This window comes from Eumetopias jubatus, unplaced genomic scaffold (genome assembly GCF_037043125.1).
Source record: "Eumetopias jubatus isolate StellerSeaLion01/CBP00866 unplaced genomic scaffold, mEumJub1_p1.0 scaffold_10, whole genome shotgun sequence".
NCBI lineage: Eukaryota > Metazoa > Chordata > Mammalia > Carnivora > Otariidae > Eumetopias > Eumetopias jubatus.
The window spans coordinates 51,141,622-51,159,145 of NW_028274816.1; the positions used below are offsets into that span (position 1 = coordinate 51,141,622).

General features: G+C 55.8%; 1 protein-coding gene and 1 pseudogene across 1 annotated transcript; both read right to left on the reverse strand.

Moving 5' to 3' along the window:
• Window positions 1-110: 110 nt before the first annotated feature.
• LOC114199006 (U2 spliceosomal RNA) lies at window positions 111-234 on the reverse strand (annotated as a pseudogene).
• A 4,772-nt stretch (window positions 235-5,006) lies between these two features.
• Window positions 5,007-16,940, reverse strand: LRFN1 (leucine rich repeat and fibronectin type III domain containing 1). The gene is made up of 5 exons (XM_028090656.2): window positions 16,894-16,940; window positions 14,285-14,317; window positions 11,737-11,791; window positions 9,910-11,352; window positions 5,007-6,713 (listed from the first exon to the last, which is right to left on the reverse strand). The coding sequence occupies exons 4-5, from the start codon at window positions 11,313-11,315 to the stop codon at window positions 5,807-5,809; spliced, it is 2,313 nt and encodes a 770-aa protein (XP_027946457.1). The 5' UTR covers window positions 11,316-11,352; window positions 11,737-11,791; window positions 14,285-14,317; window positions 16,894-16,940; the 3' UTR covers window positions 5,007-5,806.
• Between the last annotated feature and the right edge of the window lie 584 nt (window positions 16,941-17,524).

The window sequence follows — 17,524 nt, forward strand, 5'->3', positions numbered from 1 at the left end:
CAGAACCTGAGCTGAATTCAGGAGTCAGACTGAACCACCCAAGCACCCCTTCTTCCACAGTTTTTGGTTTTTTTTTCTTTTTTCCTTTTGCACCATTAGTATTACCCCCGAGGGGGTGCACCGTTCCTGGAAGTACTGCAATACCAGGTCGATGCCTGGAGTGGACAGAGCAAGCTCCTATTCCATCTCCCTGCTCTAAAAATCCATTTATCTTCCACAGTTTTTAAAAGCAAGGAAAACTGGGGTGCCTGGGTGGTGCAGTCAGTTAAGCCACTGACTCTTGACTTTGGCTCAGGTTGCAGTCTCTGGGTCGTGGGATCCAGCCCTGCTTCAGGCTCCTTACTCCCTTCGGAGTCTGCTTGGGATTCTCTCTCTCCCTTTCCCTCTGCCCCTCCCCCTGCTTGCCTGCACTTGATTGAGAGAGAAAGAAAGAGAAATCACAGGTGGGGGGTAGGAGCAGAAGGAGAAGGAGAAGCAGACTCCCTGCTGAGCAGAGAGTCCAACGTGGGGCTCGATCCCAGGACCTTGAGATCATGACCTGAGCAGGAGGCAGACGTTTAACCAACCGAGCCACCCAGGCGCCCCAATAAATAAAATATTTTTAAAAAATAAATAAAATAAAAGCAAAGAAAACCTTCCAGAAAAACTCCCTATTGGATGTGCATGCTTGTCTCATTGGCTAGAATTTAGTCACCTGCCTAAGCCTAAAGCAATCAGTGGCAAGGAAGATATAAGTTGCCAAGCCCATGGCATGAACTTCTTTCCCCTTTGCCTGACACTTGCTTCTCGGGATTCCCTTGCAGTTTGATAGCCATCTAAATGAAGGGCTTCTTAAATTAATTAATTTATGTAAGGAATTTAAAACAGTTTTTGGCACAGGTTAAGCCCCACATATGTGTTTGTTGCTGTTACTCTTATTAGTTTAGAGTTTTTTTTTTTCTTCCCTGATGCAAAGAAAACTCTTGCATGTGTTCCCTTCCTTCCTGCTTAGTTCACTAGTATGAGGATGTGAGCTCTGGAGCTGTGGTGGTCATTTTGTGACCAAGAGGCAATGAACCTAGAGTATGAAGCTATTCTTCTAAGGAAGGTAGAACTAAAGAGTAGGAAATTGGGTCCTTGGTGATATCAATGAGCCGTTGCACCAAACCCCCAAACCTCCTAACTCCAGACTTCTTATTAAATGAGATAACCAAATGTCTTAAGTCATGTTAATTGGGTTTTCTGTCTTTTGCAGCCAGATATAGCCTCACAAATCCATCTCTGTACACCCAGCAGAGAACCTAGAGAAGGTAGTCAATTAATATTTGATAATATGGGGTGCCTGGCTGGTTCAGTTGGTAGAGCATGCATGCAACTCTTGATCTCAGGGTCGTGAGTTCAAGCCCCATGTTGGGCGTAGACCTTACATTATCAAACATATATTTGCTAGTAAACATTTGAATCATATAGGAGATATCTGAATTCTGGCATATGACCCTCTTCAATAGGCGTGCTGGAATTAGAGTTTCAAATCCCTTCTTGGAGATGCCAAGGCCTAACAAAAATTCTTGAACTGGATACATTTTGGTTTGGCCTGTTCAGCATCCATTTCTCCTGGTAAAGCTCCTCAATTTTCCTTTGGGGAATAACTCTGTTTTCCTACTTCTTCATTTGGTGAACGTATGACTCAGGTTGGCTCAGTCAGATCACTCCATCTCCAGAGCACAGAAGCAAGCCCTCCCTTGTCCCCACTCATGACAGCCTCTGCATCCGCTGTTCCCTGTGCTTGGGACATGTCCTGCTACTCTCCTGCCACCGTGAAGTCTTCACCTGGCCATTTCCCATTCATCCCTTATATCTCGGCTAATACCACCTTCTCCTTCAAAAATCCTTCTGTGTGGGTGCCCTGGGGTTCCTATTGCTTTTATATGCCTAAAAGTTTTCCCATCCTACTTTTCTGGTGACTGTTTAGGGTCAATCATATGAAATTGCCCATGTTCTGCCATTTCTAACCTACAAAACTGGCGATTTCATATGGTTCAACCGAATATTATTTTAGTAACCTCCCCTCCCCCAGACCACACAACCCACACCCTCACCTGGCCAATCAAAGCATTACATTGCCTTGGCTCCTACAGTCAGAGCAGGAATGTCATGTGACTCCAGTCAGGCCAATCAGAGCCCTTCCCTGATTTCTTTCTCATTGAGGACTGGAGGAGATTTTGCCATTTTACCTTTGGGGTTATGGTGCTAGAAGCATCAAATATGTGTCTGTAAATAAATGGCCATTTTCCCCACCACATGTTGTTGAAGAGGATGAATCTGAGCTGGGAGAAACAGAGAAATGAGTGACTAAAGTGTCTGGGTGGCATTGAGTCTGGGTTCCGGTCTCGAAGGCCAAATTCCTTGTAGCTTTACCCTTAATTGTCTGCATCCCAGATATATGAGCCAACAGTGCCCACTTTTGATGCTTAATCCAGGGAAGCTGAGTTCCTGTCACTTGCTACCTAAAGACTCTAAACTAATAAGTGTCCCTTATTAGTTCAGAGGGAACCTTGGGGCAGGGGCAGGCAGCTCTGCTGGGCTCCCAGTCTCCTGAACTTACAGCAACAGGGCTGCGATTGCCCTCAGCCTCCAGGAGGGCAGAAACTGAGTCCGAGACTGGGTCTTCAGTGTCCAGCACAAGGCCAGGCACAGAAGAGATACTCAAACATTCCGCTTAGATGATCCTAGGCCCTCTCTCACCTAGTGTACCTGTTCCTTGGGTTTAGAGCTCTCAATTTTGAAAAACAAGCATAGCATTGGCATTGATAAATACTTCTCTACCAAATGAAGGGGTTACAAGTGAAGGAAGGTGGGTGGAGTGTTATCCAAAGTGCTGAACTGGGGACCATGTTGGCCCCAAACATGTCAATGGGTGGATGCCAAATTCTGAGATGGCAGTTCCTGATTTTGTTTTGAAGGCACAAACACACCAACCCAAAGCTGGGGTCTTCCTTGGAAATCAGACTGTATACCACCTCTACAGACAATCCTCCACTGGCTTCTCATAGCTCAGAGAATACAACCTTGATCCTTGACCCCAGCCCACAAGGCTCTGCAGAATCTATTCCCTGCTTGCCTCTCCCACCCCCTCCCCTCCCACTCTCCCACTTGCTCCGGTCCATACATACTACCTCCAAAACACCAAGCACACTCTTTCCTCAGGGCCTTTGCATGTGCTATTCACTTTGCCTGGAATGCTTTTCCCTGGCTCTTCCTACAAGGGATTTCTTCAGCTCTAGTATCACACTCCTTGAGCCCCCAACCTAAAGTAGGCCTCCCAGTCAGTCCCTATTCCAGCCCCTTCTCATTCTTTCCATGGCACTTATTTACTCCCAGATACATTACTTACGTGCTTGTTTACTCTCACCCCCCCTCCCCCGTCTAGAATATGAGCTCCATGGGGCAAGGGTTTCTTGTTTTGTTTTAGTTAAACTATTTTGTTCACTGTCGTATCCTCTGAACAGGGCCAGGTACACAGTACAACCTCAATAAAGCTCTATTGGGTGAATCAGAGACAATATAGTCAGACGGTTGGGTGTGCGGGATTCGGAGGCAGTAAACTTTCCAATCATGGCTCTGCCATTTCCTGGCTGTGTGATCTTGGGCAAACTCCTTAACCTCCCTAAACTTCAGATTCCTCCTCTAGAAAAGTGGCTGCATACACTACACAGATCTGTTGCCGAGGATAAATGCAATCACGCTTACTGAGTAACCATTTTGCTGGGCTCTGGGTTGCATACTCTCTCCTTGCATCAGGGAGGGTTCGTGAGCACAGTGCCTGGCATGTGGGAAGCCCTCAGTATCCAGGAGTCGTGATGATGGAGATGGATGTGTGGCTGAGCCACTGGGTGAGGGAGCCTCATGGCCTGTGAATCTCTGGTGCTTCTGTCCTTGCTGCCTCCCACCCTGTCTGCCCAGATCCATCCCCCTCCCTCCTGCTCTGTTTCTATTTCTGTCTTTCTCTCCTCCTCCCCAGGCCTCAGGGGGCCCCTGGCTGGCAAGAAGCCTTCCTCCTCCTTCTCCAGGATCAGGAAGCAGTTTTCACTGCAGGCCTCCCCCTCCCCAAGGGCTGGAGCATCCCACCTGACCAACTTTGCTTCCCCAGCCACAGCCCTCAGCCTCACCTGAGAAACTCCTCTCCCCCACACCATCCTCTGTGCTCCCAGCAGGCTCCTTCTGCACCTGGAATCTCTCAGACTCCAGACAGTGACCAATGAGCATTTTCCCTCAATCCCTCCCCAAGGCTGACTTTGGATACCCATGCTCAGCTAACTAAGGTCTTTGGGGCCCTTCCCTAGCCTCTAGACAGATACCAGAAGCAATACAGTGTAGCAATGAAGAATAGAGGTCAACCTGCCAGCTCCCCTATTTCTTCCCTTGGGGCCCTTGGGCAAGTGACTTTCACTTCTCCCTGGTTCAGATTCCTGACTGTAAAATGGGACCAAACATACCTACTTCAGTCAGCTGTCCAACCTGAGAGAGAGGAGTTGTGCTTAGCACAATGCCCGTGTGTGGAATGGACATCCAACAGCTGTTCAGCAGAATTCTGTGGTTAAGAATACAGACTCAGAAGTCAGGCTGCCTGCATTTTTAAATCCCGATTTTGCTTTCTGTGCTGGTTCTGTGACCTTGGGCAAGTTACTTAACTTTCCTGAGCCTCAATTTCCTCATCTGCGAAATGGGATAACATCACTGACATCTAGGGTTGTTTAGAGGATTAAATAAGTGCTTGGCACATAGTAAGCACTCACTGTTAGCTAGTATTGTTTTATTTTTATTATTCCCCACCTCTAAGTCTCTCAGGGGACGGGAAACTATCTCGAGCCTCCCTGGTCCCAACTAGCCATCTCTCCTTCAGTCTCACTTGAATCCTTATGCTGTAATCCATGTCACACACACACACACACCCCAAGACACACAGACACACACAGAGGTCAGCAGAACCGCCTCAGACACAGAAAAAAGTTTAATTCTGCTGCGGCGGAGGGTCCCGGCTCCGGCAGGGAGGGGGATTTGGTTTTGGATTTTGTTCATGTGGGGATTTATTTGGGAAAAGAGAAAGGAGTAGGGGAGAGTCTGGTCCTTCCAGTGGGACCTGCCCGGGAGAATGTGTAGTGGGAAGAGGTAATCCGGAGAGACAGGAAGACTGGACAAGATATGGGAGGGCAGAGGGAGAAGAGACGACGGACGGAGAAAGGAGACACAAATAGGGAAGGACAGACACCTAAGACAAAGACGACAGAGGGCGGGACAGAGACAAAGGGAACAGAGAAAGGGGGACCCCAAGCCAGACCCGGCGGGACCAGGGAGGTGAATGGGGTGGGGGTGGGGGCTTTGGAGGCCGCCGCGGGACAGAATAGGATCTAGTCCAGCCAGATACAAGAAATGGGCCCCTCGCCCCTGCCCCGGGTCCCGGGCGGGGGGAGGGGGCTCGTGTCTCAGTGCTGCAGTGTCGGGGGGGCCCTGCCCCTCCCCGCGCTTCGCTGTGTAAGGCACCGGCTCCAGCGAGGTCCGCGAGCGCGCGGGGGGAGGGGCAGGAGGGGTGCGAGGAGTCCGTGGAGGAGGGGGGCCCGGCTGCCCGCCCCCTAACTCCCGCGGGCCCGGGGGCGTGGCCAAGAGCCGCAGACGAGGCAACCCCGCCCCCTCCGGGGAGGAGAAGGGCGAGTCTCCGCCTCTAGTCCGACGACTAGGCGCCGCGCTTACTACCGCGAGTCCTGCCCCAGCGTCCGGGCGGCTGGGCGTTTGTCCGCGGCACCCAGGCGTCCCGGCGCCCGCCTGCCGCTCACACGGTACTCTCCAGCATCCACTCGGTGCTGGTAAAGGCCAGGCGTGCCCTGGCGGAGCCCAGCCCCAGGTCTCCGTCCTCCCCGGCCGCGCCCCCTCCGGCCCCGTCCAGGTGCGGCGTGGACCGGTGGCGCTTTGTCCGCCGGGCGCGGCGCGGGTAACTGTGGCTCTGGAAGAGCGCCCCGTAGTCCCCGTCGAACGAATAGCGCTGCTGCGGCCTCGGCCGGACCGGGGCCCCCCCAGGAACCAGAGCTAGCGTGGGAGGCGCCGAAGCTGGCGGCCCCAGGGCCCCGGAACGGCTCCTCCGAGGGCCCGCCGCGGCCCGAGACTCCTCCCCCGAGGTTTCCTCAGACGGCAGCAGGCACAGCGAGGTGGCCGAGCCGCCCAGGGAGCGTCCAAGGACGGTCTCCGGCTCCGCGGAAGCCGTCTCGGCCCCGGGGCCCTTGGCCTCCACCGCCACGGCTGCAGCAGCGGGGGGCGCCACCTCGCGCAGCGCCTCGTAACGGTCTTGCGCCGGCGGGGGCGGGGCCTGCGGTGCGCCTGCGCCGTTGGTCTGCGAGCACACGTGGCTGACCCGCGGCGGCGACCTGGAGGTACCCTTGACGCGGCGACCGTCCCCGTCGCCATAGACCTTGTAGCGGATCATGAGCAGAACGATGAAAACGAGGACCGAAGCGACGATGACGCCCCCGATGGCGATGATCATGGTGCCACCCAAGAAATGGGCCCTCAGTGGGCGGCAGGGCGCGGGATCCCCAGCGGTGGTAAACTGCACGCAGCCCACCACTCGCGTGGCCGGCAGTGCCGTGGCCCCGTCGTCGTAGACAGCCAGCACGCACAGGTCGTAGGCGCGGCCTGCTGCCAGATCGTTCACCAGGAAGGTCTGGCTGGTGGATGGGATCATCCTGCAGGAGGGGAGGGCATCAGCGCTGGGTTAGCTCCCCTATGAACTGCATCGCTTTGTTTGCGTGTCCCACCCGTGGTGACCAATGGGGACTAAACCATGTGTCCCTACCGGTATTTCATCCTCTATGGGACAGTAGCAGCCATTCAAGCGACAAATTCCCATCCTGTCAGGACCCCTGCTACAGGCCATGCCCCTCTTCTGCATGCCCTGCCCTCAGACCCACTCCTTGTGGTGTCTTGTCACCTATTAGATAATATCTGCCATTCCTGTTCCCTCATCTACATGCCCTGGCCCCTGCAAGGGAGGAGTGCTATAGCTTTTAAGTCCTGCCCTCAAGGAATACACCTCCTGGCAGTGTTTCACTTTTAGTGGGACGACTGCCATTCAAGGTCTACATATTTCCACCCTTGAAGGGGCCTCGACACAACAGGCCACCTTTCGTTTCCTGTAGGTCCATCCTCACTCAAGTGGACGCTGAGGTCAACTCACACACCCTGTATTACTTCTACCAGGACAATGGATGCTCTTCTAGTTCCTCTTTTCTATATATTCCCATCCTTTCTGGGGAAACTATGATACAGGCCACGCCCCTCATCTGCATGTCCCACCTTTGGGTAAATACATCAAGCTGTGTCTATCTTCTGGGACAATTACCAAACCCCTCAACTACATATTTCCACCCACTAAGGGGCCATGGCTATTGGCCACTCCCCTTTTGATTGGCCTGTGGCTTCCAAGCCACACTCCCAAGACCTACTAGGGATGGTTTCCCTACTGTGCCTAGAACCATGTCCATTCTTTGCATGTCCTGCAATCAATCACTCTGTGTGCATGCTCTGCCCCATACCACCAGAGGGCATGAAATCATGCCCCCCCCCCAGGTAAATGTCATCCCTAATTGGGTAAAATGTAGCCAAGCAAGCATGCCCCTTTCTTGCTACAGGCCCCTGCCCTCCAATGACGGACAGTGTAAAGAAGCGATTATGCTGACAAAGTCTCAGAGCCTGTGTTTGAGTCTCTCTGCCACTTGCTAGTTCTGTGACCTTAGGCAAGTTTCTTAACCTCTCTGTGCCTCATTTCCCCAAAATGGAGATATTAAGAACTCCTTCATCATAGAGAGTGTGATGTGTGAATGAGTTAACACACCTAAAGCCTGGCACTGAATAATTTCATCATGATTAGCTTGCATCCCACCCAGTGTTGGCCAGTAACGCTTGCTGTGGCTCACACTTTACTGCCAATTGCACCCTTCCCCATCTGTAAGACCATTCCCAATAGGCCCTGACCCTCTTCGGTTGGGTACATCCCTTCTGTGCTGTTGGCTAAGCCAGGACTGCCACATCCACAGGAATTCGCATTCCCAGCACTCAACCTCACAAGCCCTCCTCACCTACAAAACTCTTAGTGGGTCACCAGAGACAAGGACTGCCGCCTCATTTGCCTGGGACCACGCAGCAGGAGCTCCATCTCCTGAGAGAGGCCACGCCCCCATCTCCACAGGCCTCTTCTCTCTCAGAAACTTCACATTCCCTCCAACCAGGCCACCTTTCATCCTGAAGCCCACCTCAGCTCCCTTACCACCAAGAGCCACCCTTCAACCAGATTATTTCAGGTAAGGGCCCCACCCCCTCAGAAAGGCCTACCCACATTTCCAGCTGACCCCCTGCCTGCCATTTCACACACTACCCCCCCACCCCATCCAACCTCGGGCCCCTTAGCTGTTAAGTCTTCCTCTTCCCTTCCCCTCCCCTCCCCAAGAGGCTTGGATTCCTCCTACTCCTTTCCCCAAAGTAACCAGTTGCTAGGAGCTCCCCACTTTTCAAGGACAGAGGCTGGCTCCTTAAGAAAGCTTCAGCCCATGTGTCTCTAATTGGCTGCAAGACCTAAGCAGGCAGCAGAGCAGGCTTCTGGTTGGATGTCACCTCCGCCCGTGGCAGCAGCGAGGAGGTTAACCCCTACAGCACCGTAGCACAGGCATCTGCAATGGGGGACAGAGGACTGGAACTGTGGCCTTCGGGGGAAAGGAAGAGACCAGGGGTTTGTCGCCCTGCTGGGACAGAGGGCCGCCAACATCTACATACATGCAGGGTCTGAGGAGCCCCCCCACCCCCCCACACAGTGGCCAAGGGTCAGACCAAGGATGAGAGAGAGAAACGGAGAAGGTGGAGAGTCGCAGAGACCGAGAGTCGTTTACAGAAATGCATTATCCTTCTCCCCTAATCCCTGCCTGGCAAACAGTAGGTGCTCAATGTGTGTTCAATGTCAGAAGGGGAAGATTAGGAGTTAGAAGGGTGAGGCCTGGAATCCTGGCTCTGCCACTTTTCTCTGTGACCTTGAGCAGGTGATTTCCTCCCACTGAGTCTCAGCTTCCCTGTCTATAAAATGGGGGGGGGGTCACCACTGCTTCATGGCAGAGTTGGGAAGATCGAACGAGGTAGCGCAGGGCCTAGCACAGAGCAGGGGCTCAGTGCCTAATAAGGGCGGGAGGGAGAGAGGGTGCAGACAGACAGAGGCAAAAGCAAGAGAATAACAGAGATTATGGGAGAAAGTAACCTTTTAATGTCTGTCTACACAGCACAGATCTGTCCACACCAGGGCAAGGGCATCTAACCCAGTGGATGGTGGAAATAACTTATGGGTGCCTATAAAATGGGAGGGGGTATCATCTGCTTCGCAACAAAGCCGCCTATAAAATGGGAGGGGGTATCATCTGTTTCACAATCAAATAATCGTTTATATATTTTTCTCATACTTTTCCTTTTCTGTTCTGTGATGTACCCAATGGGTTGATACAGTAACACTGGTATATAATCTGTAAATGTAAATGTAACTATACATATGTAAGTATGTGAATATATTTCATGTTCTGAAATGTTTAACTGACAAGGTACACAACCAGACACCTTTGGCCAGCAGTGATGTAGACCGTGAACCCCAGAGAGCAGGGATCATGCTGGGCACAGTTCACGTCTGGCTTGTATGGGATCTCAACGAAGATTTCTTAACTGCAGGAAAACCAGAAAGAGATAGAAGTAGAGAGAGAAGGAGACAGGGCAAATGAGAGCCCAAGACAATTCCGCACGGCCATCTAGAGAACCCCAGCGGAGCAAAAAGGCCAAGGGAGTGGGGCAGATGAGGGGGAGGGCCCCCGGAGTCGGGGGCGGGGGCGGGGTTCCTGGCACTGCAGCACCCACCTGTAGACAAGGGAGTCATCCGCGGAGCTGTTGTACTGGACCTGGTACATGCGGATGCCGGGCACAGGTCTCTGGGCGGGCCAGCGGATGAGCACCGAGTTCGAGGTGAGCTCAGCCGCCACGAGCCGGCGCTCAGCGGCCGATTCGTTGGCACCAGGGCGGCCGGGCGTGGCGATGTCAGAGGAGCCGGGCTCCGTGAGAGGCGGCGGGGCGGCTGGCGGGGGCGCCATCAGAGGCAGGGGCACCACGCACACCTCCACGGGCGCCGTGGCTTCCCCGGCGGCGTTGGAGGCGATGCAGGTGAAGGTGCCGCTGTCCCGTAAGGTGGTGATGGTCACATCCAGTGTCCCATCCCCCCGCACCCGGGTCCGGCTCGAGTTCCCCAGCAACCGCCCGTCGGGTGCCACCCAGTGCACCACGGGCTCGGGGTCCCCCACGGCGCGGCACCGCAGGCTGACCGCCTGGCCCTCCACCACCAGGGCCCGGCCCCCCGCCTGGCGCGTGATCAGCGGGGGCTCACACAGGAACTCCTCCTCGGGGATGGACCAGAAGTAGCGGTCGGTGAGGTGCTCGGGGGTGGCGCACGTCTCCAGGTCGTCCTCCCGCGTCAGCCGCCTCAGCCAGAGCAGCTCGCAGTTACAGTGCAGGGGGTTGCCGCCGAAGCTGACCGTGAGCGGCGTGGGCGGCTTCGGCCCCGAGCCCTGGGACCTCAGGAAGAGCCCATCAGGGGGCAGTTTGTGCAGGCGGTTGGAGGTCATGTCCAGGCGAACCAGTTTGTGCAGCTGCACGAAGGTCCCTTCGGCGATGTGGTCGATGAGGTTGTGGTCCAGCGTGAGGGTGTTCAGGTTCACCATCTGGCCCACAGCCTCCCACGGCAGGGCCTCGAGGTTGTTGTAGGACAGATCCAGGTCCTCCACGGTGGCCAGGAAGGCATCGAAGGCGGCGGACTCCACCCGGCGGATCTGGTTGTTGCCGAGGATCAGGTGGCGGAGGTTGCCCAAGCCGCGGAGCTGGTCGCCACGCACCTCGGCCAGGCGGTTGCTGTCGAGGTGTAGGGCGCGGAGGGCGCGGAGGTCGGCGAAGGCGCCGGCGGCCACCTGGCCGATGGTGTTACGGGACAGGGTGAGGTGCACCAGGCTGGTCATGTTGGCGAAGTCTCTGCGGCGGACGGCCGCGATGAAGTTGTCAGTGAGCCGCAGCTCCACCACGCGCCGGTCGATGGCCGGCGGCACGAAGAGCAGCCCGGTCTTGGCGCACAGCATGGTCAGCGTGGGCGCCACGTTCTGGCAGATGCAGCGGCCGGGGCAGGGCTGACCACGAGACGCCCCGGCCCAGAGCAGCAGCAGAAAGGGCAGGGCAGCAGGCGGCGGCGAGAGGAGCGCCGAGGAGAAGGGGCCGGGAGCCATGGTGCCGGGCGAAGGCGGGAGGAGTGGGGCGTGAGACCTGCAAGGGAAGGAGACGGGTCACGCAGGCGCAGGGCTTGACCACCAGCCTGGCCACCCACCGTGTCCTGCTGGGAGTCTTACCGGGGGCGAACAGTGGCAGGACTGATCATCAGCGGGCATGCATTTCATTGTTAACAGACCATCTTTCCACGCTGGCTGGTAAACCACACTGCCCCACCCCTGAGTGTCCCGATCCCAACTCGGACCCTCCTCTAGGAGGCCCAGGCCTCTCATGACCTCCCAACCAGAGGGGTGACACCTGGCCCAGCCTGGGCCTTCCAGTACCCACTAAATATTTTGAAAAATCACGGCTGACGAGGGTTTAAGGTCATGTATTTCAAAGCCATAGTCCCTGGGTTCAAATTCCAGCTCTGACACTTACTAGCTGTGTGACCTCGGGCAAGTGTCTGAACCTCTCTGAATCTCGGTTTCCTCATCTGTAAAATGGAGATAAAAACAGGCCTTACCTCTGTGAGGATTAAATAGATTAATGAGCTTAATGTACTTAGAACCGTGCCTGGCACATAAAATGTATTCAATACATGCTGGTGATTATTATCATCATGATCATCGAGTGCCCAATATGTACCCATCAAGTGCCCAATAATTGTGTGCACTATTATTAAGAGTAAGTGCTCTGAAATCAAACTGACTCAGGTTCAAGTCCTGGCTCCCCCACTTGCTACCCCTGTGACCCCAAACTAATGATTTCCCCTAACCTAGGCCATAATTTCCTGATTTGTAAAATGGGATGATAATCATACCATCTTCAGTGGGTTGTTGCAAGGGTTCCGTAAGCTCATTCAGGGGGGCCACTGAGCACAGGGCCTGCCTCACAGTAAATATTCAATAAATGTTAAGGGTAACCCCCCCCTACACACACACACACACACACACACACACACACACACACACACACACACACACAGACCCTTGGAAGTGGCAGAGGGAATCTGAAGGTAGGAGGGGCTGAGAAAAACACATGTCTTCCTGCTCAGCCTTGGGAAGTCCTTCTCTGAACCTGGTTTCATCCTGGGCCCTGGTGAGCTCCCAAGCAGCGGGCAGGCTTTCATGCTCACATCAGTGGGCACATACAAGGCCCCACACGTACCCACACTCACATGCACCCTTCACACACTCACGCTATGCCTCTGCTCCAGGCAAAACCTTCCGGCGGGGATTCCCCTGCGGCGCCTGCAGCCCACGACATGTCAGCTCCCATCACAACACGGGGTGGGTGGGGGGTGAAGAGGAAAGGATGGGAAGGGGGCGTCCCTGAAACTGTTTTCACCCCACCCCGCACCCAGTCCCTGCTGGCCCACCTCCTAGGAATCTGCAGTTTGGGGCTGCGGCCTGCTGTGGCCCTAGATCCTTCAGCCTGTGGGGAGGGGGACCAAGGGAGTCAGAGAGAAAGAGGTGAAGAGACAGGGAGACAAGTGGGGGGAGCAGGGGGGGGCAGACTGGCAGAAACACAGAGAGTCAGAGAGAGAGAAAGAGACAAAGTGGCAAAAAGAGAGGGGCGCCTGAGGGGCAGGGCATGTGACTCTTGATCTCAGCGTGGTGAGTTCAAGCCCCACGTTGTGCCAAGAGCTTACATAGATAGATAAATAAGTAAATAAGTAAGTAAATAAATAAAAGGAAAGGAAACGAGAAAGAATCTGAAAGCAAGGTACAGAGGCAAGGAGCCAGCCTGATGCCAAGAGAGACTGAAGAACAAACAGAGGAGGAGACACAGAGAAGGGCACTGAGATCAAGAGATGAAGAAGGGAAGAGTGAGCCAAAAGAGGCAGGAGGGGCTCCGAAGACACTACAGAGAGAGACCCAGACAGAGGCAGAAAGAGAGAGAGATGGAGAGCCAGTGCCTGGGGCTGGAGAGAGGAAAAGTGGCAGAGTGAGGGCATCCCACCGTGTCTCTGAGCGCCCCCCATCGAACTGGTCTTGCGCTCCGCCTGGGAAACTGCTCTGTCTCTGATGGGAAACCCTGGCCTGAGAGGCGGAGCTCCTAAGTTTGGAGGCCCAGCTGTGCACCTGCTTGGCTGTGGGGTCTCTAAGGCTCAGAACCCCAGTCTCTGAAGCACAAGTACACGGTTTTGCCTCCCACAGCTTCGGGGGGGGGGAACTCAAGTTGAAGGAATAATAACAGCAATGGAAATAGCTGTCATTTATTGAGAGGCAGTGCAGCATTGCAAGGAAGAACCCAGACCTGATTGCTGGGGCTCGTACCCCAGCTCCCGGCTGCGCGACTTTAATCAGGTGACTTCCTCTCTTTGTGCCTCAGTGTGCTCATCTGCAAAACGGGGATAATGATAGCACCTACCTCATGGGGTTGTTTTAAGTATTCAGAGGTAATACAGTGTAATGGGTTTAGAATAGTTCCTGACAGAGTAAACCCTGTATAAATATTAGCAGCCATCATCATCATTATGATTATTATGATTATTATTAATATATCATTTTCTCTGGCTCTCTCTCAGCCACCAGCAGGTCAGGTGACCAGGAGATCTTCCCACATGCATGCATGCATGCACACACAGGCGTGCGCGCGCACACACACACACACACACACACACACAACGGTAAACCATGTCCACGCCACTCTCCAAATGCAGGGGGTCGCTTCATGTTGTGAAACTCTCTGTGCCCTTTTCCCATATCATCAGGAGACTTCCCCGTCCCAACCACCTCACCCATCCAGAGAGGGGATGCCTCCAGGCCTGAAACCCCCCACCTACCATCCAAGCCCTGGCTCTACCACAGGCCCTGACCCAAACCCGATGCTCCTGACCTTGTTCCTCCCCCAGCCACGCCCCTTGGACACGGCCATACCCTGCCCTGAAATCCATACCAGGCAGGGCGTCAGGCCTCCAGCTGGCTCAGAACAGGCCCAGTCACTCCACATCTCTCTCCCCAGCCTGAAGGACCCCACTCACCTCTCTGCAGGGAGTCAGGGCCTGGGCGGGTACCTGCAAAGGAACAAAATGACCTTATTAGCATCCTTCGGGCTCCTCTCTGAAGACCTGCCTCAGAGATCATCTGGGCCAAGGAAGTCCCTGATGTGATCACTCTCTCCGTCCTCCTGCTGCAGGCTCTGTATAGTCTCAGACAGACCCAGCGAGTCGTTTCTGGAATCCAGGGAGTCTGGGCCTCAGGACTGTTACCCCTCCGAACCCGGGAGTCCAGGACTTTAACCCTTTGTCCTCTGTGGGCTCTCCAGGACAGAGACCCCAGGCCCCTCCTCCCTCAAGACGCTGGTGTCTTCAATCCCAGACTCTTCCTTCTTCAAACTCCAGAGTCCAGGTCTCGGTTTCTTCCTTTCTCAAGACCCAGGAATCTGGCCTCCCAGCTGCCTTCTCTTTCAGATCCAGGATTCCAGGCTCCCAGCCTCTTCCAGAGTTCACATCCCAGTCCCCCAACTTTGAAGAGCTGAGTGGTACCAAGGGTAGGAAAGAACCAGAGGTCCCCATCCTCGCCATTACACCACTGTCACACCAACACGTGTGGACACGCCAAAACCCACATGGACCCACAATCCAAGTCTCTACATCTGGATTTCCAGGAACACACCAGTATGATGTGTGTCCCCACCCTCCATGGGCTCTTGGCCTGGCATGAGGACACATTTGTGTCCTTGGACCCCCTGGATGGGCCCCAGCATACCACAGGTCACACCACACAGGCCCCAATCTCACTGGGCCAAGAGTGAGGTCAGCCTCGTGCCAGGGAGACAGACACGTGCGTGCATATTGCCCTGCACGTACATTTGAATGGATACAATCCCAATCCCCAGAGACCAACATTGACACATAAATGGACTCACAACACAGGCACACACCCTCAAGGTGGATACACCTGCACACAACCACACATGTACAACACTGACTTTCCTTTGCACGTTCATACATACTCATGGACACACACAACAGAGAAACCCATGTGCCCCATTGCAGACAACCAGATACTCCTATACATGCTCCTATAACAGATACACACTTGCACGCTAGCCAACACACAGGGGCACACACATATATACTCACTTGCACAAACAGGTGAAACACAGGTGCGTGCTCTTAAATGCCCAAACACACTCCTACACACTCATACAACTTCACATATCCCCCAAGATGCATGGTCACAAAACTGATACATCGCCACACCACCAGATGCACAAATGCACATACTAGCAGATAGACACCTCACACACATACACAGAACTACAAGCAGACACAGATACACAAAACTGAGACACACTCAAACAAGCACACAGGCACAAAAAGATCCACCTTGCACCCACATTCTGAGATGTTCACTCATTACAGACACAGGCTCACACAAGAGCCCTGTGAGGGATTTTACACACTTCCAAAATGCACACAAAATACTGAACCACAGTAGCATAGTCAACAGGCACAGATTCACACACACAGTCATGAGCACACATCCCTCCTAGCCCTGAGGGACCCCCACCCCACCTACTTCCCAGGCCAAAGAAATCCTAACATCCTTCCCTCCCAGCACTTCTCCCCCACCCGCAACCAAGGCACCAGCCAGGGCCTGAGGTCAGAGTTCAGCAGGTAGAGTCTCAAAGGGTTGGGGGCGCTGAGTCCTGGAGCCCAGCTACAAGGCAATCCTCCCACTAGCAGCCCAAAAGTCCCCCGGCCTGGCCATCTGTATGCCGGCAACTCCGGGCCCCATCTGCGGAGATCTGGCGGGTTGGGGGATTGGGGTGGAGTGGTTGGGGAAGGACCGGGTCTGTGCCCCTCCCCTCGGGCCCATCTGTCCATCCCTCGGCCTCTCATCCCTCCATCTGTCCACCTACCGGCCGCCCATCCCCCCCCCCTCCCAGGCACCGGGAAGGGGAAGACATGGCCGTCTCCCCCAAGGACCGCTGAGGACCCCCCCAGTTGACACGGACCGAGGGAGCGGCAAACTCCCCTCCCCCAAACCCACACAGGCCTGGACCCACAAGGAACAAGCCCCAGCCCCCGGCTGGGAACCTGACGTGGACGCACAGACACACACCCTCGGAGACACACAACCCGCAGACACACACACACACACACACACACACACACACACAACACAAATGGACACCCGAACGGGCACACCCGGCTACACAAACCCTAGGATGGACATCCAACCTGGACACAAACACCCAACGCAGCCAGCCCCGCGCACACCAGCTGGGGGGAGGAGGGGGACCCACACCTGGGCACACAACCCACGCACACACACCTGCACACAGCCCCTCCGATGGGCGCGCGACAGCCCCCCAGACACACAGCCGGAGGGACAAGCCACTCGGGGGGACACACGCGCGCGGCCGGACACAGCACCTCGGCTCGACACCCAGCACACACCCGGATGGCCACACAAGCAGGGCGCCGCACACGCCGGCGCCGGGCACACACAGGGCCGCGCGAGCGCACGCCGGGCCCGCCGCAGCGCCGCGGACACACACTCACACGCTCGCACGCTCGCACCCGCGCTCCCACCGGCGCCCCCGCCCGCCGCCTCCCGGGCCGCTGCGGGCCGTGCTCACCCAGCCCGGGGGGGCCCCGGGCCCGGCCCCGCCGCCGCCGCCTCGCTCCGCGCCATGGTGGGGGGGAGGGCCGGGGGAGGGGGCGCGGTGCCGCGGGGCCGCCTCCCTCCCGCCTCCCGCCCTCCCTCCCGAGCAGCCGCCGAGCTCCGCCCTCCGCGCCGCCCGCCGCCAGAGCCCCGCCGCCGCCACCGCCGCAAGGGGGGAGGGGGCGCCGACCGGAGGGGGCGGGCGGGGCGGCCGCACCGCCCAGACCCCCGCCCCCGGGGCGCACCGCAGACCCCTCTCCACTGCGGAGCCGCCAGCCCGCCCCCGACCCCTCCCCAGCCCCACCTCCAGCCCCGCTGGCTTCCCCAGAGACCCCCCCCCCGACCACGCCCCAACTGGCTTGGGCACTCGGATCTCGCAGCGGAGACCTGGGATCATGTCCCAATACGCAGGGGAACCTCAGACCATGCCTTACCTCCTCTGAGGACCCAAACCATGTTCTACAGCCACCCCGGACCACAAACCATGTCCTACTCTCCTAGGTGACCTCAGACTCTGCCCCATACTCCAGTGGGGACCCCAGACCATATCCCAGCACCCAAGGGGACCCACAGCACCCCCCACAGGGACCCCAAATCATACCATA